Genomic DNA, 15,959 nt, shown 5'->3' on the forward strand with positions numbered 1-15,959 from the left:
CACCACCTCCGCCCTGGCACATTCCTCCTGGTCATCTCAGTGTGCTCGGGGAGGGCAGGCAGGTTTCCAGATGAGGGCTTAAAAGGCTTTTCTGTTAATGGGGCAGTTGGCAAAAAGAGGGGAAGAGAGGAACCCTGTTTGCTTTGATTCCCAGGCCCGCTGGCAGTGTTGACCGAGTCCCAGTACTGTGCTGAGCTCAGGGCGCTGCTGGGGGGCGTGGGCAGATAGATGCTGGGCAGGGAGTCCACGGTCCCGGGGGCCAAGACTGGGCCGCTCATGTGACCATCTCATCGTGAACCTGAAGTCCCTCGGCTGTGACACGAGATAACGGTCCCCAGGCTGGTGGTGAGGCTGCGTGCCTCACAGGTGCTAGAAGCTAAGGCTCACTGCCTGGACAGCACCATCTAAGTAGGGAGCACCTACTATGTGCCGGGCTGAGCTAGTCGTGGGCACAGAGTGCTGGCGACCTGGGTTTGAACTCTCTAGGTAGAACAGACTGGTAGGAAATGCATAGGTCTGAGAAGTGTCCACTCTGTCTGCATTCCCGTCCTTTTGGTGAAGGCAGCTCTGTCCCCGAGGAAAGAGGTCGCCTCTGACGGCCTGTTTAGTAAAAGCCAGTGCAGTGATGAGTACACTGGTCCTTTCTCAGTCCAACAGAAGTGGCCCCCTTCTGGGACACAAGTGAGTAACAGATGGCCCCTGAGTGGGCAGCGTTATCCAAGATCTGCTTTCCTACTAGGATGAAGATGACCACCACCACCCCCAGCCCTGAACTGCAACAAGGGATTAAGAGTAGCCATCTGTGATGGACAGTCCTTTTGTCCCCCAGAGAAGGGCTGTGGCAAAGGCAGGTGAGTGGTGACGGCGTTGAAGCTCAGAGCTTCAGTGAGCATCATTCTAGAGGGGAGAGGGCAGGAGCAAAAGTGTCCCTGAGTATGTATGGCAGATGATGCCGCCACAACAAGTACATCCACTGCCTGAAGACACTGGGACAACTCAGTATGACCAGGCGGGTCGTACACTCCCTAATCTAGCACACTGTCAAAGTCCACAAGAGGACGCGGTGGCCAGCCTTTTCCTGGATGTCAGTTGGGTCTATTATGGAAACAGAACTAAGCTGATAAGAAAAACCAAGTGTCACCCTGAAACCCCAAATCAGCTGCTTCCAGGCTTCCCCCAGTTGTCCCCCAGTGGTCAGATGGAGCACCCCCCCCACACCTCCATTTGACAAATGAAATGTAATTGGTAAAAAAACAGAGGTTTCAGAGAATTCATTGATTTCATCCGCCCCTGATCTTCCTCTCTGAGTACATTGAAGTTCCTTGAATAACTCAGTGAAGATTGTTGAATTATAGTGTTTGCTTGTGATTCAGAAGCAGAAATTTTTCCAAATGTCTTAGCAAGAAAATGACATCTGAGGGGCCATTATGAGTGACTCAGCGGGTGTGGGCAGATCATCAGATGAACTGAGCTCCACTTTCTTGTCCTCTGCTTCGATGTGTGCTCTCTTACTGTAAAAGAAAGTTCTGGGAGGAAGAATAAGTAATTATAAAAGAAAAGGAACTAGGAGAACATTGCTGTTTTTCCAGAAGCCATGCTGCCTGGCTTCACGGAGAAGGTTTAGACTTCGTCCCCCAGCCAATACGCCCCATCATACTCACACCATGCTGGCCTTGTGGGGCTGCTCTCTGCCCCTTCCTAGCCTCCAAGCCCAGGCAATGGAAACACTATGCCGTCTCTTTGGGCACTCTCTGAGAATCAGAGTGCTGAGCTGTGGCATCTCCGATGTACACACGGAGGAGGGAAGGCACGCACGCACACGCACGCGGGCACACATGCACTTTCCCTGAACTGCTGTGATTCTGAAGGGACGTATTAACCTTCTCCACTGGGGCTCCCATCTCCCAGGGTGTACAAGTCCTGATAAGCAGCATTCTGTGGCAGAAACGGAGATAAGCGATATATGATCAGCACCTGGAGCTGAAATCAAACAAAAATACATACTTCTTTAAGCCCAGTGTTTATCCAAGAAATCTCTGTTGTACATGTCTCAGAAATCCACTTGTTATCTAACAAATATTGGCTGAGTGCTCTCTAGGGGCTCACAGAACCGCAGGGAAGTAGTGAACACAGGCTCTGCGCTCCGGGGACGCAGAGACATACAGCCCTGGTGCCCCTCCCACCCACCTTTACCAAGTTCTCTGCCACCTGGTTTATGAACCTGAGGCTCGGAGAAGAAATCAGCTCACTCAAGTGCCAGGGTGATGGCAGAACCAGAGATGGGTCGGGTCACAGGTCTTCAGACCCCTATGTTCAGGGATACAATTTGAAGTGTTGTGAGGTAGTCAGCCAGATGGCCTCCAGCTCAGCATCTGAGGACTGGACTGCTAACCTCACCTTTCTCTTCATCTCTGGTCCATAACTAGGTCCTGCCGGCCCTGCCTCCCAGACAGGTAGCCCCATGAGTTCGTTGTCACCATCTCTCCTGGGACATCACCATTAACTGTCCTATTCATGACCACAATAGCCCCCAACTGACCACACTCTCACCCCCATCCATTTCATCCTCGCCATGGCCAACAGAGGGATCTTAAAAACATAAATCAGGCCTGACCTGTGGTGGCGCAGTGGATAAAGCGTCGACCTGGAAATGCTGAGGTCGCCGGTTCGAAACCCTGGGCTTGCCTGGTCAAGGCACATATGGGAGTTGATGCTTCCAGCTCCTCCCCATCTTCTCTCTCTGTCTCTCTCTTCTCTCTCTCTCCCTCTCTGTCTCTCTCTCTCTTCCTTTCTCTCTCCTCTCTAAAATGAATAAATAAAATAAAATTAAAAATTAAAAAAAAAACCACATAAATCAGATCTCCCTGCTGCCCTTCAGGAAACTAGCTGCCACAAGGGTAAAACCGCCCCTCTGACCACAGCTGGTGTGTGGTTCAGATTCTCGACAGAAAATGCCTGTGAGGGCGGTGGGGAGGGAGCTTAGAGACTGAGAAGCATAAAGCAGACAAGTCCTGCACTTTGAGGACCCCTCAGCCTGTGGGAAGCGTGGCCTTGGATGGCAGGCAGGACACAGGAGCTGTCCTCCGGGCCCTGAGGTCTGGGAGGCGGGTATGCTTTCTGGTGACTTGAACTGCCTGCTTGCCAGCCAACTCTGCTGCCTCACTCCCATGGCTTCTTCCAGCTGACCATGCCCACCAACCATGTTTGCATGTCAAGAACTTTGCATAGTCTCTTCCTCCTGCCTCAGAAGTCCAGCACTTGCCATGGCTATGTCCTCATCATTCTATCTCAGCTCACTGGAGAGCTTAGAGAACTGGCCCAGAGCGAAGCCCCCATAGGCATCCATTCTATCCATCTTCCCACTTCTGGAGCCCCTTCCTTCCCTGACACCCTGTCCAGAACACAGGCTCCTTGCAGGCCAAGACTTATCGCTGTTATTTCCAGGGCTGGCACAGCCGTTTGCCACATACTAGGTGTTCAATGAATATCTGCTGACTCCTGACTTCAGAAAGCCACCAGATCTGACCAGATCATGGACCAAGGTCCCTGGAAAGAGTTCATGGGCCAGCTCCCCAGGTGGGCTGCATGTCACAGGCTGGCCTGTGGCCAACACATTCTGAAGGGCCAGCCTCACAAACGGGCTGCCAGGGAGACATGTCCCCTTCTGAGCAAATGTGTGCAGCCAGGAGAGGATGTGATGATGGTGGCCTTAGGGGACAGCGGCAGGATTGATTTCACTCCTGACCCACCCAGTCAGAAGGCTTCTGCTGCAAAGGAGTCTGGGATTCAGGTTGAGCATCTGGCCCAGTGGCCACATGGATGGAGAGGTTCCCTGCTGCCGGCCCGGAAGCCGAGGTGCCCTGCGAAGCCAGCCAAGCCCCACCAGCAGCCCTCCCAACCAACACCAGCATCCGGGATGTGGCTAAACTCAGGAATGTAGAATAACAGGAGGGGGGACAGACAGCATGGCATGAAGGAAGAGAGAATGAGGATTTTGAGGCAATTCTCCAGAAACAAAAGCTCATCCTATACATATTCTCCAGGTTGGGAGAGCGGGCTGACCCTGGCCCAACTCTAAAATATGTTCTTTATCAAGATGAGGAGAAAATCAACCTTATTCTTAGAAATAATGGGTTTTTGTGTTGTGGCCTTGGGTCATGTGTGTGTCAGGAGATTTTATTGAGTAAAAAAAAAAAAAAAAGGAAGGGGAAATAAATTCCAACCTGACACCCACAAGCCTCATGCTAAGTACAGGTCTCCTGACCTCTCCGTAGCCTCAGTCTTCCCACCTACAAAATGGGAAAATAGCATCTAACCCCATTTCATAGGGTTAGATCAACATCAAAAGAGGACAGATGCTTCCCAGTCTGGAGACTATTCTAAACTGTCATCGTATCTGCCTTGAAGCCTCAGTGGGGGGTGAACATCAGAGGTGAACATCAGTCACACCTGTGACTCAGTTACATCCAGGAGGGAAACCCAGGACACAAGCCAGCTCCTAGAGAGGAGGACTTTGTGGTGGTTTCAGGAGAGACTGAAAGTTCATGCACCTACGAGACTCCGCCCCACAGTGGACAGTAGAGAGGGAGTGGCTAGAGCAACGCTTGAGTGAGGAGGACCTTGGAGGTGAGCTGATGGAAGCCTCTCTGATCCAGGCTGGAAGAAAAGATGAGTCATTGTACCATAGTACCCAGCTTCTAGGTTGGTAAAGGCCCTGAAGCTACCACTCAGATGCATCTGCTTTTAGGAGAGATAGGAAGGCCACCTGGGCAGCCAGTCCAGCAGGTTCCTTGGTGCCTCCTCCCCCTTCCTGAGCCCCACCAGCCATTTATGTTTACCTGCAGGCCCTTCAGAGAGCTCCTGGGGCCAAATGCCCTTCCCTCAGAGTGCCCGCCGCCTGTGCTCTGACTGCATCTGCCAGCCGACACTTGGCTTGGTTGGTCCAAGGCCACCCCCTCTCAGAGCATCCACAGGTCACAGCCAAGTTCACATGTGAAGGAAGAGCCCTGCGTCCATGTGTCTGACCTGTCACAAGCGCTAAAGAGGCAGAGCATGTCACACCTGACCTCACTTGCATCTTGCCTTGAAAGTTGTGGTTTCGAATGTCTGGACTCCTGTCTGGTCCTCTAACCAATTTCCCCATCAGTTTCTGAGTCTGACATGTTTTCGGTGCAGGAAAACTCTGGTTTGCCACAACGTGTCAACTCTAAACATCCTGTCCATTACCAGCCTGAATATGTCATCGCCCCTCCTTCCGGCTAACCTGCATTCCAGAGGGCTACATGACCTTCCCATCCCGTGACCCTTGCCCACAGCGCTGGCCCCTGGAGGCTGAGTGACCAGGCCTACTACCGGATTTGTAGGGCTGCCATGTTCCACCAAGCTCCGGCCCTCAGAGCCCTGGGCCCTGTCTGACTGCCGGTCACCTGCTCATGAAGACCTGAGGGGTGCTGAGGGTTACCAGGAGCCGACTTTCCTAGAAGAGAAAGAGCACATCAGAGGACAGAGCCTGTGACTATACTGTAGCTCGGTGACAGCTTTTCAGGAACAGGGACTAAAACTTCTGGGCTGATAAAACAACGGCCGGGCTTTATCTGAGTCCTCGTTCTGCTCTGACAGCCACTACAGACAGGTACCCCAGCCCTGTCCAGAACACCATCATTTTGATCTCTGATCGCCAGCTGGGCACAGGCCCAGAGAGGGTCCAGGGGCCGTGGCGAGTGCCCACTTAGAAGGGAAAGAGCCACTCAAGGTCACCTGAGGACCCCACTGCAAAGGCCTGTGGGGTCTCTGTAACAGGGACCGTTGTGAGGACCCTCTGTGAGCAGGGACCCTTCGCTCACAGGGCGGGGAGACGTTCTGCGGCATGAGTAAGCAACAGGAGGGAGGGATGGCTCCTCAGTTATGAAATCGATACCAGGGGTCCCCAGTTCTGCTTTCGGTTCCTCATTTAACCATGAAGAGTTGTGTTAGCAGGAAACCTGCTCTAGCATCTCGGAAAGTCAGAATGCAGAACTAACAATTTCTGTGCCAGGGGAGATCTTCCTTGGGGGCATTGGCTGTCTTCTCTGTGAAGGGCCAACATCTCTGCAGAGGGTACCAGCCCTTGAGAAGTGAGGTTCTGAAAACCATGTCAGGGCAGAATTCTGCAGGGACAGTGGCTTTCATTCAGTATTTGGGGAGATCCCTGCCTATTTCCAGGGAGGTCTAGGCCCAGATGGGATGTGGAGACAGGGGGCACCTCTCCAGGGTTAAGGGTCTGAAGAATCTAAGATTGGCAGGGACGGGTAGACCCAGAATCTAAGATTGGCGGGGACATTTAGACCCCACTGTCCTCACTCCATCCCCGCGCCAGGGCCCCTCTAAATCTGACAAGGATGTGCTTAGTTAAGCCACCAACCCACGTGGGTAGTGACCAGTGGCCGGGTCAGGTCTGGGGTCTGGCTCCAAGCCCAGCGCGTGACCCCAGCTCAGGCCCCTCCCCCGCCCAGGGCGCTCGGTCGGCGGTCCGCTGGCTTGGGGCAGGCTCGGGGCAGACTCGGGGCGGGGCCGGGGTCACCGGGGGCAGGAGCGGGCGCCCCGCCCCGGGGGTGTGTCCGGGCACCCGCGCCACCACCTTAAGGGCCGGGCGGGGCCAGGGCCAGAGCGCAAGGGACGGCGGGGAGCGGGTGGAGGGGTACCGGCGCGGGACCTGGAGCGGGACTCAGCGCGGGATTCGAATCGGGACCCGGAGCGGGACAGGCGCAGGGGACATGGCGTCGTCCAGGCCAGCGGGACCGCTGCTGCTGCTCCTGCTGCTGGCGGGCGCCGCGAGGGCCGGCTTCCACTTCCGCCCGGACCAGGGCTGCTACCGGCCCCTGCGGGGGGACCAGCTGTCCAACCTGGGGCGCAGGTCGGCACCGGCGTGGAGGGCTGTCCCATCCCTTTGGGGACCCTGCATCCTCCTTGGGGCGCCTTCCCTCCCTTGACCTTTGGGGGTCAAATCTAGTTTGGGGGTCTCTCTTCCCTTACACACCCAGGGGAGTCCTGGGGTTTGCTGGGCTGGGCAAGTACCAACCATGCCCTGCATTTGGAGCATTGCTTGGGGAGCAGCCTGGGTCCTGCTTTGGGGGGTGGCCTGGTGCGATTGAGGAGAAAGAGGGCCCTAGGGAGCCCTGTCCGTGCAGAGGCCCAGGAGCCCCAGTACTGACTCTGTTGATGGTGGTCTCTTCCCAGAACATACCCGCGGCCTCATGAGTACCTGTCCCCGTCGGATCTGCCCAAGAGCTGGGACTGGCGCAACGTGAATGGGATCAACTACGCCAGTGTTACCAGGAACCAGCACATCCCCCAGTACTGCGGCTCCTGCTGGGCCCACGGCAGCACCAGCGCCATGGCGGGTAGGTGGGGGCCCAGCGCCCCTCAACTTTGGGCAGGAAGGCCTATTCAGGCACTCAGGGGGGCCTCAGCCCAGGGTGCCAGGGGCCTGACATTCTGTGTGAGGGCTCAGCCTGCAAAGGGGATATCTGAGCCCTCAGACTAGAGAGAGCTGACCTGTGATTGCTGCTGCCCCTTACCATCGAGGAGGCTGAAGTGACACAGGTCAGTGGAGATCCTGACTCCACTGTGCAGGGTGGGCCTGTCTGAGGCCTGTGGGTGCAGGCCTCACTAGGACAGGAACCCACTGACAAGTGGCCCCTGGGTGCCTTCTGTGACCTAGAGCTTGTGCCCCACACCATTTGGGATGGAATGAGAAGTGCAAACTCAGTGAAACCCCTCTGCCAGTGTCTGGGGGTAGAAATGAAGCTGCCTTTCAACAGCAGTTAACAGTTGAGGTGAATGCCTGTCCTGGGCTTGGAGCATGAAGCAAGGCAGGCCCCTTTTCTCATCTGGGCCTTAGCCGTCTGGCCAGTGAGGCAGGTAGACTGCTGAGGTAGAACCACTTGCTGGACCTGGCTTTAAGGGGGGGGGGGCGTTGAGGAAAGATTAGCCTCGGGCCTTTATTCAGCCCCAGGCCACTAAGAAGCATGTGGGAGGGGCTCCTCGTGGTCAGGGATAGCCCAGGGTTCCAGGAGTCTGTGTTATACTGAAGTCCCTTGGCAAAGGGACTCACTCACCCATTGAGAAACTGCCCCGGCAGGCTAGGGGCACTGTCTGTTCCGGACTTGGGGAGCTCACTAGGCAGAAAAGCTGAAAGGATGGCATCTGGTGGGATCCCACTGGTGGCTCTGCCCCATCTCTTTAGGGGGACTGGTGAGGAGACCCCGGGGGGCTGCAGAATACACCTGACCCTTCATAAAGGAGGTTGGCTGAGGCCCCATTGAAGGTATAGGAGCCCTCAAGGGACCTGGGGAGACCAGGAGATACACAGGGCCAGCGGCTGAACCACTTCAACCGCTGTGAGAGCTGGGCCAGCAGGCAGGTGTGGGCAGCCTCAAGGGAGAAGGTCAGGGCAAAGGCCAAATAGGCGCAGGGGTGGCAGGGACTCCAGGGATGACGCTCAGATGAGGAAGTGGAAGGGCCTTGTGGCCAGGCCTCAGTGTGGGGGAGGGTGCAGAAGTCACCAGGGGCCCTGCCCCCAGGGAAGGGGCCTGATGAAGCCTTGAAGGAACTAAGAGAGGGAGTCACATGCCCAGATTTGCGTTTGTGAAAAACTAGGCAGCTGGGAGTAGGTGGATGGGCCCTGCCCTTGGTCCCTTTTCTGAAGGCTCAACTGGCCACAATTCTGGAGGGAAATTTCTCTCCTGGGCAGAGGACTGTTTCTCCTGCTTTCTCCTCAAACCTCTAACATTCTTCCCATGAGCAGGGTTCTTTTTTCTCTTTCACTGAGAAAATAGAAGTCCCCAGAAGGGGATTTCCACGGGCACCCAGCCCAGCTGCGACCCAGTGCAGCTGGCCATAGTTTTTGCCTTCCCTCCAGTCCCTGGGCATCAAGCATATGAGTCCCTTGTTGAGGCCACTCCTCCCTATGCTAGCATTTGGCCATCACTGTGAATAGAGGAACAAGGGTGTGACTCCAGCCACCGCCCCACTGCTGGGCTGCTGTGTCTGCTTCTTCTTCTCCATCCTTGAGCCCACTGCAGCCTCACTAGATGGGCACCATCTTTGCCAAGGTCACTGGCAAGGGGCTGCCATGATGTGGGCAGGTTCAGTGGTCAGCCCCAGGCCTCCACCTCCTGGTTTATGCTTCATTACCTGTCCTTGTAATGCTTTTAGCACTTAACCCACTTCCTTCCACACTCTTGGGGCTCCACATCGTTCCAAGTTCACTAATGAACATCGGGTTCTGCAGGACTAAGTCCTTGGCTCCACCAGACCCTCCACCTGAACTTTGGGCTTCACACCCAGCCGTCCACTATCCCACTTGCTTGGACCCTGACCCTTGAAACCTCATACATTCAGATCCAAACAGTTTGTCCTTCCCTCCACCCCCCACCACCACCCCTGGGGACAAAAGAATGTCCAAACCTCTAGAGAATGTTTATAACAGTTTATTTCAGCCGAACTGAAGGCAGTTACTGGGAAGCAAGATCGCAGATGCTCCGGAGAAGGATAGTCTTGCGGCTTCTTGTATGCATTTGGAATTGGGAGGGAACATGAGGAAGAAGACGGGGAGGTGAGGAAGGGCAGGATCCGATGACTAGAGAGTTCACAAGACCAAGTGTTCCCTTGTGGGTGGTTTCACTTGAGGGGTCTGAAAAGAGGCGTTTCACAGGTATGTCAACCTAGCTGCACAGGAACGATGGACAGGGTGGCTTATGGCAAAGGGCAATCTTCACTGAAAAATCAAAAGTTGTATGCCTAGGGTTTGTCTACCCACCATGACCTGCCCAGTTGGGAATTTACCATCAACTCACCCTGTGAAGTTAGTCTTTGTAGAACCCCTTTTTTAGCCACACTCTCAAATCCCACTCTTCTCGGGCCTCCCAGGCTAAGCTCGCTCAGTGAAAACATCATCTTTCCTGTCATCCAGGCAAAAGCCTGGTCAGACCCAGGTCGGGTCATGTTTCTGTTATGCTTGAAACACTCTAAGATTTCAAGCAGATAAAACCCCAAATCCCTCCTTGACCTGCTAGAGCTCCCTGTCCCATGTGGGGATCCGGGGTGGATGCCATGGGCTGGAGCAAAGCAGGGACCTTCTCATGCCAGGAACCTGTGCTCCCACATGCTCCCTGCCAGGGTGCCACCCCAGTGAGGTCCTCAGCCACCCTCTCTACACATTGCCCCTAACCCTGAATTCTCTCCCCTCTGTTTTTCTCAAATCACTATATACTTCATGCTTCCATACTGACATTCGTTTATTGTCCTCTGTCCTCCACCAAATAGACATTGTGTGCAGCAAGAAGCTTTTGTCTGTCTGGAGGACGGTTGGGGGGCTGCCAGAGGGGAGCAAGGGGAGGCCTGGGGTGCCCTGTGGAGGCTGTCTGGAGGCGGTGGAGGGTTTGAGTTATGTCTTGGGGGTGGGGAAGAGAGAGGGGGCCCTGCGGTGGCACCTGGCAGGGTGTGTGGCTGTTAAATCACCTTGGACAGTGGAAAGTGAGCCCCGGGCACTGGGTAAGATTGGCTGCAGGGCCTGGGCCCACTGTGGGATTTTATCTGTTTACTGAGAGAGAAGCAGGTCTGTCCCTGGCTGCCCACAGTGGGAGGTGGCTGTGAACCCAGCCCACAGGCAATGAGAGTATCAACACTGACCCGATCCTGGCTGGCTGCTCCAAGCCCTCCCTCTGTACCCCCAGTCCCATGGCCCAGACGCCACCAGCAGTAGGCACAGTGCACTTGGGGACAGGTCCCTGCTGGCCTCTGCACGGGGGCTTGCTGGAATTCTGGCTCATTGCCTGGTGGGCTTGTCTTTTATCTGGCTCTTTCTGTGCCTCGGTGGGCACTTATAGGACATCCACAGCTCAACAGACAGGCCACATGGTGCTTACAGTCAGGTGGTATGGGCAGACGCATCAGTGCCAGGGAAGGGCCAGGGGAGACGCTCTGGAGAGCCAAGACTTCCTCAAGGAGGTATGGAGAGGGCCCTGCTGAGAGGGACAGCGGCCGGACAGGCTGGGTGCTGATTCCCGCGGGTGCTGTCTCGCAGATCGGATCAACATCAAGAGGAAGGGGGCGTGGCCCTCCACCCTACTGTCCGTGCAGCACGTCATCGACTGTGCCAAAGCTGGCTCCTGCGAGGGGGGCAATGACATGGAAGTGTGGGCCTACGCCCACCAGCACGGCATCCCTGATGAGACCTGCAACAACTACCAGGCCAAGGACCAGGGTAGGCCCTCATCCAGCCCACATCCCTCTTTCCAGGGAAAGGTGACCTGAGCATAGGCCAACCCCATACTTCTTACCCTGGGCTGGGCACTCGGGGAGGCTTAAACCCTGTGGGTTTGGGGGCGCAGGGAGCTGGATTCCACAGTTCTTGGTCAGGCCACCAGAAAAGCTGTGGGGAGGGGTGTCTACAGCCTTGTATCCCTGTTGCCAGGGCTGCCATGGATTGGGGTTTTGACATATTGGTTTCTTGGTGGTTTCATGGGCCTTTGTAAGAGAGGCACAGGTGGCCACTGTACAGGGACGAGTAAGTTTTCTGGGGTGGGGAATGCAGGCAGGCTGCTGCCCAAGTTGGAAGCAAGCCAGTCCAGCCAGCAGAACATGGTGTTGGCCAGGTTCCAACCCCATGAACCTGGGCCACGTGCATTCAGGCGATCTGGAGCCCAGGGACCCTGCATGGAGCAGCAGACCAACCTGAGCTGGAATCCCTGGAGTTGGCACACTCCTTTCAGGCTGCCCCCTTGGAAAGGAGAGAGAGTCCAAACCCCAAGCCCGTAACTGGCAGTTTTAAGTCACCTGCCTCTGTCCAGCTTCCTCACTGTTGGAGCAGAGCTGGAACCCATTCAAAGGCTGTGTGAGACGGGAGGGGGGTGGGGGGAGTCCAGGTGCTTTCCCAGCCGCCCTCTCCTTCTAGAAAAGGGATTGCCCAGCTCCTGTGTCTCTGAAGCCCACAGGAGACCCAGGCACCACAGGGGGCCTTCAGCTTGCCTCCTGGGCAGTATTGCCCAGACACAAAGAATTCCCCCAGACTGGTTGGGTGAGTCTCATTGAAGTGGTAAACCCAGCAAGGGTCAGAGAACCTAGAGTGGGACAGCTGAAGGGAGGAGGGAGTGACCGCTAGGAACCAGGAATCAGGCAGGCCCCAGGGCCTCGCCCTGCCCTGCTCAGCCCTGAACTGGTCTCCTCTGGCCTAGGCCAGGCCTCTCGAACCCGCCTAGCATGACGGGCAGATGGAGCTCATCAGGAACCTGACTGTTTGCAATAAACAGCCTGGTCTTTGTATTAGCAAATGTGGCCACAATGCTTTCCACTTGTACTGGGCATTTGGTAACCAAAGGACGCATCAAACCACTGTAATCCTCAAGGAGTCCAATGTCTTGGGGGAGGAACTTGGACAGGTTAGAAACCATGACAGTGATATAGGTGACGCAGAAGATGTGAAAAGGCAGGCTGAGGGTCCAGGAGAGCACAGCTATTGGATAGTGTGGCGTCTTACAGAACTAGTGGCTGCTTTTTGGTTTGTTTTTGTTTTTATTGTTGTTTTTAGCCTAACTCTTGATATCACCTCAAACCAAAATAATCAGAAGATGCTTTTCTTCCCAAATGACTACTGGCCTGTTCCCTAGCCAGCATTCAAGTCATCTTATTAAGAGCTAATCATTTAGTTACACTCTATTTTCAGTTATGGAGTACTGTGAAAGGGCCCTTTCCTAGGCCATTAAAGGAAGAAAGAAAAAGGCTGTCTTTTGAGTGCCTACTATGCACTAATTAAGGTTCTCCCTCTGCGCCAAGGCTAAGGCCTGCGAAGGGCTTTTCACACCTCTTCTGAGCTGGAGGAGCGGCCCAATGAGGCAGGACCTGGCGGGGCACGGACTCGGCCGTCAGCCGAGGAGCTGAGGGGAGAGGGCCCTGGGTGGTTTTTGCTGGCTGGTTACTGAGAAGGGTCTCACACTGACTTTCCTGTGACCCCCCCCCCCAGAGTGTGACAAGTTTAACCAGTGTGGCACGTGTACTGAATTCAAGGAGTGCCAGCCCATCCAGAACTACACTCTCTGGAAAGTGGGCGACTACGGCTCCGTCTCCGGGAGGGAGAAGATGATGGCGGAGATCTACGCCAACGGCCCCATCAGGTGCGCTCACCTGCAGCCGCTGCCCTCTCCCACCTGCTGTGGGGTACGGGCTGCAGCCGCGGCCCTCTCCCATCTGCTGTGGGGTACGGGCTGCAGCCGCTGCCCGTGGGGTAAGGTCTGCAGCCGCTGCCCTCTCCCACCTACTGTGGGGTAAGGTCTGCAGCCGCTGCCCTCTCCCACCTGCTGTGGGGTACGGGCTGCAGCCGCTGCCCTCTCCCATCTGCTGTGGGGTACGGGCTGCAGCCGCTGCCCGTGGGGTAAGGTCTGCAGCCGCTGCCCTCTCCCACCTACTGTGGGGTAAGGTCTGCAGCCGCTGCCCTCTCCCACCTGCCGTGGGGTACGGGCTGCAGCCGCTGCCCTCTCCCACCTGCCGTGGGGTACGGGCTGCAGCCGCTGCCCTCTCCCATCTGCCGTGGGGTACGGGCTGCAGCCGCTGCCCTCTCCCACCTGCCGTGGGGTAAGGTCTGCAGCCGCTGCCCTCTCCCACCTGCCGTGGGGTAAGGTCTGCAGCCGCTGCCCTCTCCCACCTGCCGTGGGGTAAGGTCTGCAGCCGTTGCCCTCTCCCACCTGCCGTGGGGTATGGTCTGCAGCCGCTGCCCTCTCCCACCTGCCGTGGGGTAAGGTCTGCAGCCGCTGCCCTCTCCCACCTGCCGTGGGGTACGGGCTGCAGCCGCTGCCCTCTCCCACCTGGGGTAAGGTCTGCAGCCGCTGCCCTCTCCCACCTGCCGTGGGGTACGGGCTGCAGCCGCTGCCCTCTCCCACCTGGGGTAAGGTCTGCAGCCGCTGCCCTCTCCCACCTGCTGTGGGGTAAGGTCTGCAGCCGCTGCCCTCTCCCACCTGCCGTGGGGTAAGGTCTGCAGCCGCTGCCCTCTCCCACCTGCCGTGGGGTATGGTCTGCAGCCGCTGCCCTCTCCCACCTGCCATGGGGTAAGGTCTGCAGCCGCTGCCCTCTCCCACCTGCCGTGGGGTACGGGCTGCAGCCGCTGCCCTCTCCCATGGGCCGGCTTGGTTTGCTAGGCTCAAGACACAGCCACATGCGTTTTCTCTGAAGTGAAGCTGAACTGACCAGTAGGCCCCTCAGGGAGGCTGTGGGTGAGGGACACCATGGGACGGCTCTGGGCTGCAGCGAGCACTGTGGGCTATGGGGCTGAACACCAGGCAGACCTGCCCGACCTGTGTTCTCTCAGTGGGATTCACTCTACCATTCACACCTCAAATGCTAATTCTTTGACTGCTTGCTCCAGCTGTGGTATAATGGCAACGGAAAAGATGGTTAAGTACACGGGAGGCATCTACGCGGAGTACCAGGAGCAGAGCTACATTAACCACGTCATTTCCGTGGTGGGCTGGGGTGTCAGCGATGGGACCGAGTACTGGGTCGTCCGGAATTCGTGGGGCGAACCATGGGTAAGATGTTCCCCTGACACTGCTGTCATGTTGAGGGCCGGTTGGCTTGTGGCCAGGAAGTCAGTCCTGAGCACGGTTGTGTGTTTAGCAGCATCCCTGTCCCCTATCCACCAGATTCCACAGCTGCTCCTCCCTGTCCTCGTCATGACAACCAAAAACGTCTCTGGGCACTGCCGGTGTCTCCTGGCGGGAATCACCGGTGCTGGGACTCTGCTTTAGTTTAGTTTGGCTAGTTTATTCTTCAGGCCATCTCATTCTTTTTCCTGTCAGTTTTGGGTCTGCTCACTAAACTACTGTGACACTTTTTCAGATATTTTTGATTTGGGTCACAAATCCAGGGGAGATTAACTAGACTGCCAGAATTTTAATTTCTAAGACATAGTATAGTATAAACCATTAACAGTTTAAGACACATTCATTATTATGAAATGGAGGAAAGTAATGTCGCAGTGATGAAATGTCAGTATATTTGTATTAAATGACTGCAAATGGCGATATTAATAAGTCACCTGGTCCAAAGCATCCGCAGTTTGGTCACATGTATTAGCTTTGGGCATACAGGGCCATGTGCCCCTCGAGTTAAATATTAAGTAGGTGGAAATATTTCCACAGAAGGCACTTCTAAGCAGGGGTCCTTCCTGGGAAAGGAGGGGCCACTGCACAGGCCGACAAGCGGTGCTGAGTGACAGGCAAAGAGGCGGGTCGTCTGCATGCTGAGGGGGAGGGGAGTCAGGGCCACAGCCCATGAGCTAACCCCACGCTCCCGCTTCCCACAGGGCGAGCGAGGCTGGATGAGGATAGTGACCAGCACCTATAAAGATGGGAAGGGTGCTGACTACAACCTGGCTATCGAGGACAACTGTACCTTTGGGGATCCCATCGTTTAAGGCAGATGTCTCACAACAACAGTTCTTTAAGAAACATCATGAACCATAACCAGAGGGGATCCTTTCGTTTTGGTCGCTGGGTTGGCAATGCCATGGTTTGGAGGACGTGGGGGCTGACATTCAAGTCCTATTGCTATCTGAGGATTGGTGAGGGCACTGAGCTCTCAGAGGGGCACCTGTCAATGAGACCGCCGCCGTGCTGGCAGAGCACGTCCCAGAGTCCCATGGAAACAGCGTCCACCCCCGCACAGGACAGCCTCTGCGGGGACTGCGCGTACCAGCTACCTGTCAAAGACGTGATTGTAAGACATTCATTACGTGACCTCCACTTTCTTCGATTGATGGTTTGGTATTTTCTCTGTGGCAACTGTGGTCCCTACTGTGGCGTTAATCAGTTCTATTGTCACCTTGGAAGATACAGGGGGGTGGCGGGAGGGATGGCAGTTTCAAATCGCCCACAGATGAATAAAACCCAGGACTTCCCAGAGAACAGAGCCTGAGCCTGCCTTATTTA

At 55.8% G+C, this 15,959-nt stretch overlaps 1 protein-coding gene across 1 annotated transcript; it reads left to right on the forward strand.

Annotated features, from left to right (window-relative positions):
* The first annotated feature begins 6,625 nt into the window (after window positions 1-6,625).
* On the forward strand, window positions 6,626-15,935 carry CTSZ (cathepsin Z). The gene is made up of 6 exons (XM_066234460.1): window positions 6,626-6,892; window positions 7,216-7,379; window positions 11,066-11,245; window positions 13,001-13,151; window positions 14,396-14,558; window positions 15,335-15,935. The coding sequence occupies exons 1-6, from the start codon at window positions 6,753-6,755 to the stop codon at window positions 15,443-15,445; spliced, it is 909 nt and encodes a 302-aa protein (XP_066090557.1). The 5' UTR covers window positions 6,626-6,752; the 3' UTR covers window positions 15,446-15,935.
* The last annotated feature ends 24 nt before the right edge of the window (window positions 15,936-15,959 follow it).

This window comes from Saccopteryx bilineata, chromosome 6, assembly GCF_036850765.1.
Source record: "Saccopteryx bilineata isolate mSacBil1 chromosome 6, mSacBil1_pri_phased_curated, whole genome shotgun sequence".
NCBI classification, from domain to species: Eukaryota; Metazoa; Chordata; class Mammalia; order Chiroptera; family Emballonuridae; genus Saccopteryx; species Saccopteryx bilineata.

Excerpts from the sequence above, each read along its gene's own strand:
- CTSZ (XM_066234460.1), top strand. The coding sequence starts at position 6,753 with ATGGCGTCGTCCAGGCCAGCGGGACCGCTGCTGCTGCTCCTGCTGCTG. Across the intron at positions 6,893-7,215 it reads CTGTCCAACCTGGGGCGCAG|AACATACCCGCGGCCTCATG; the intron begins GTCGGCACCGGC and ends GTCTCTTCCCAG. Across the intron at positions 11,246-13,000 it reads CTACCAGGCCAAGGACCAGG|AGTGTGACAAGTTTAACCAG; the intron begins GTAGGCCCTCAT and ends CCCCCCCCCCAG.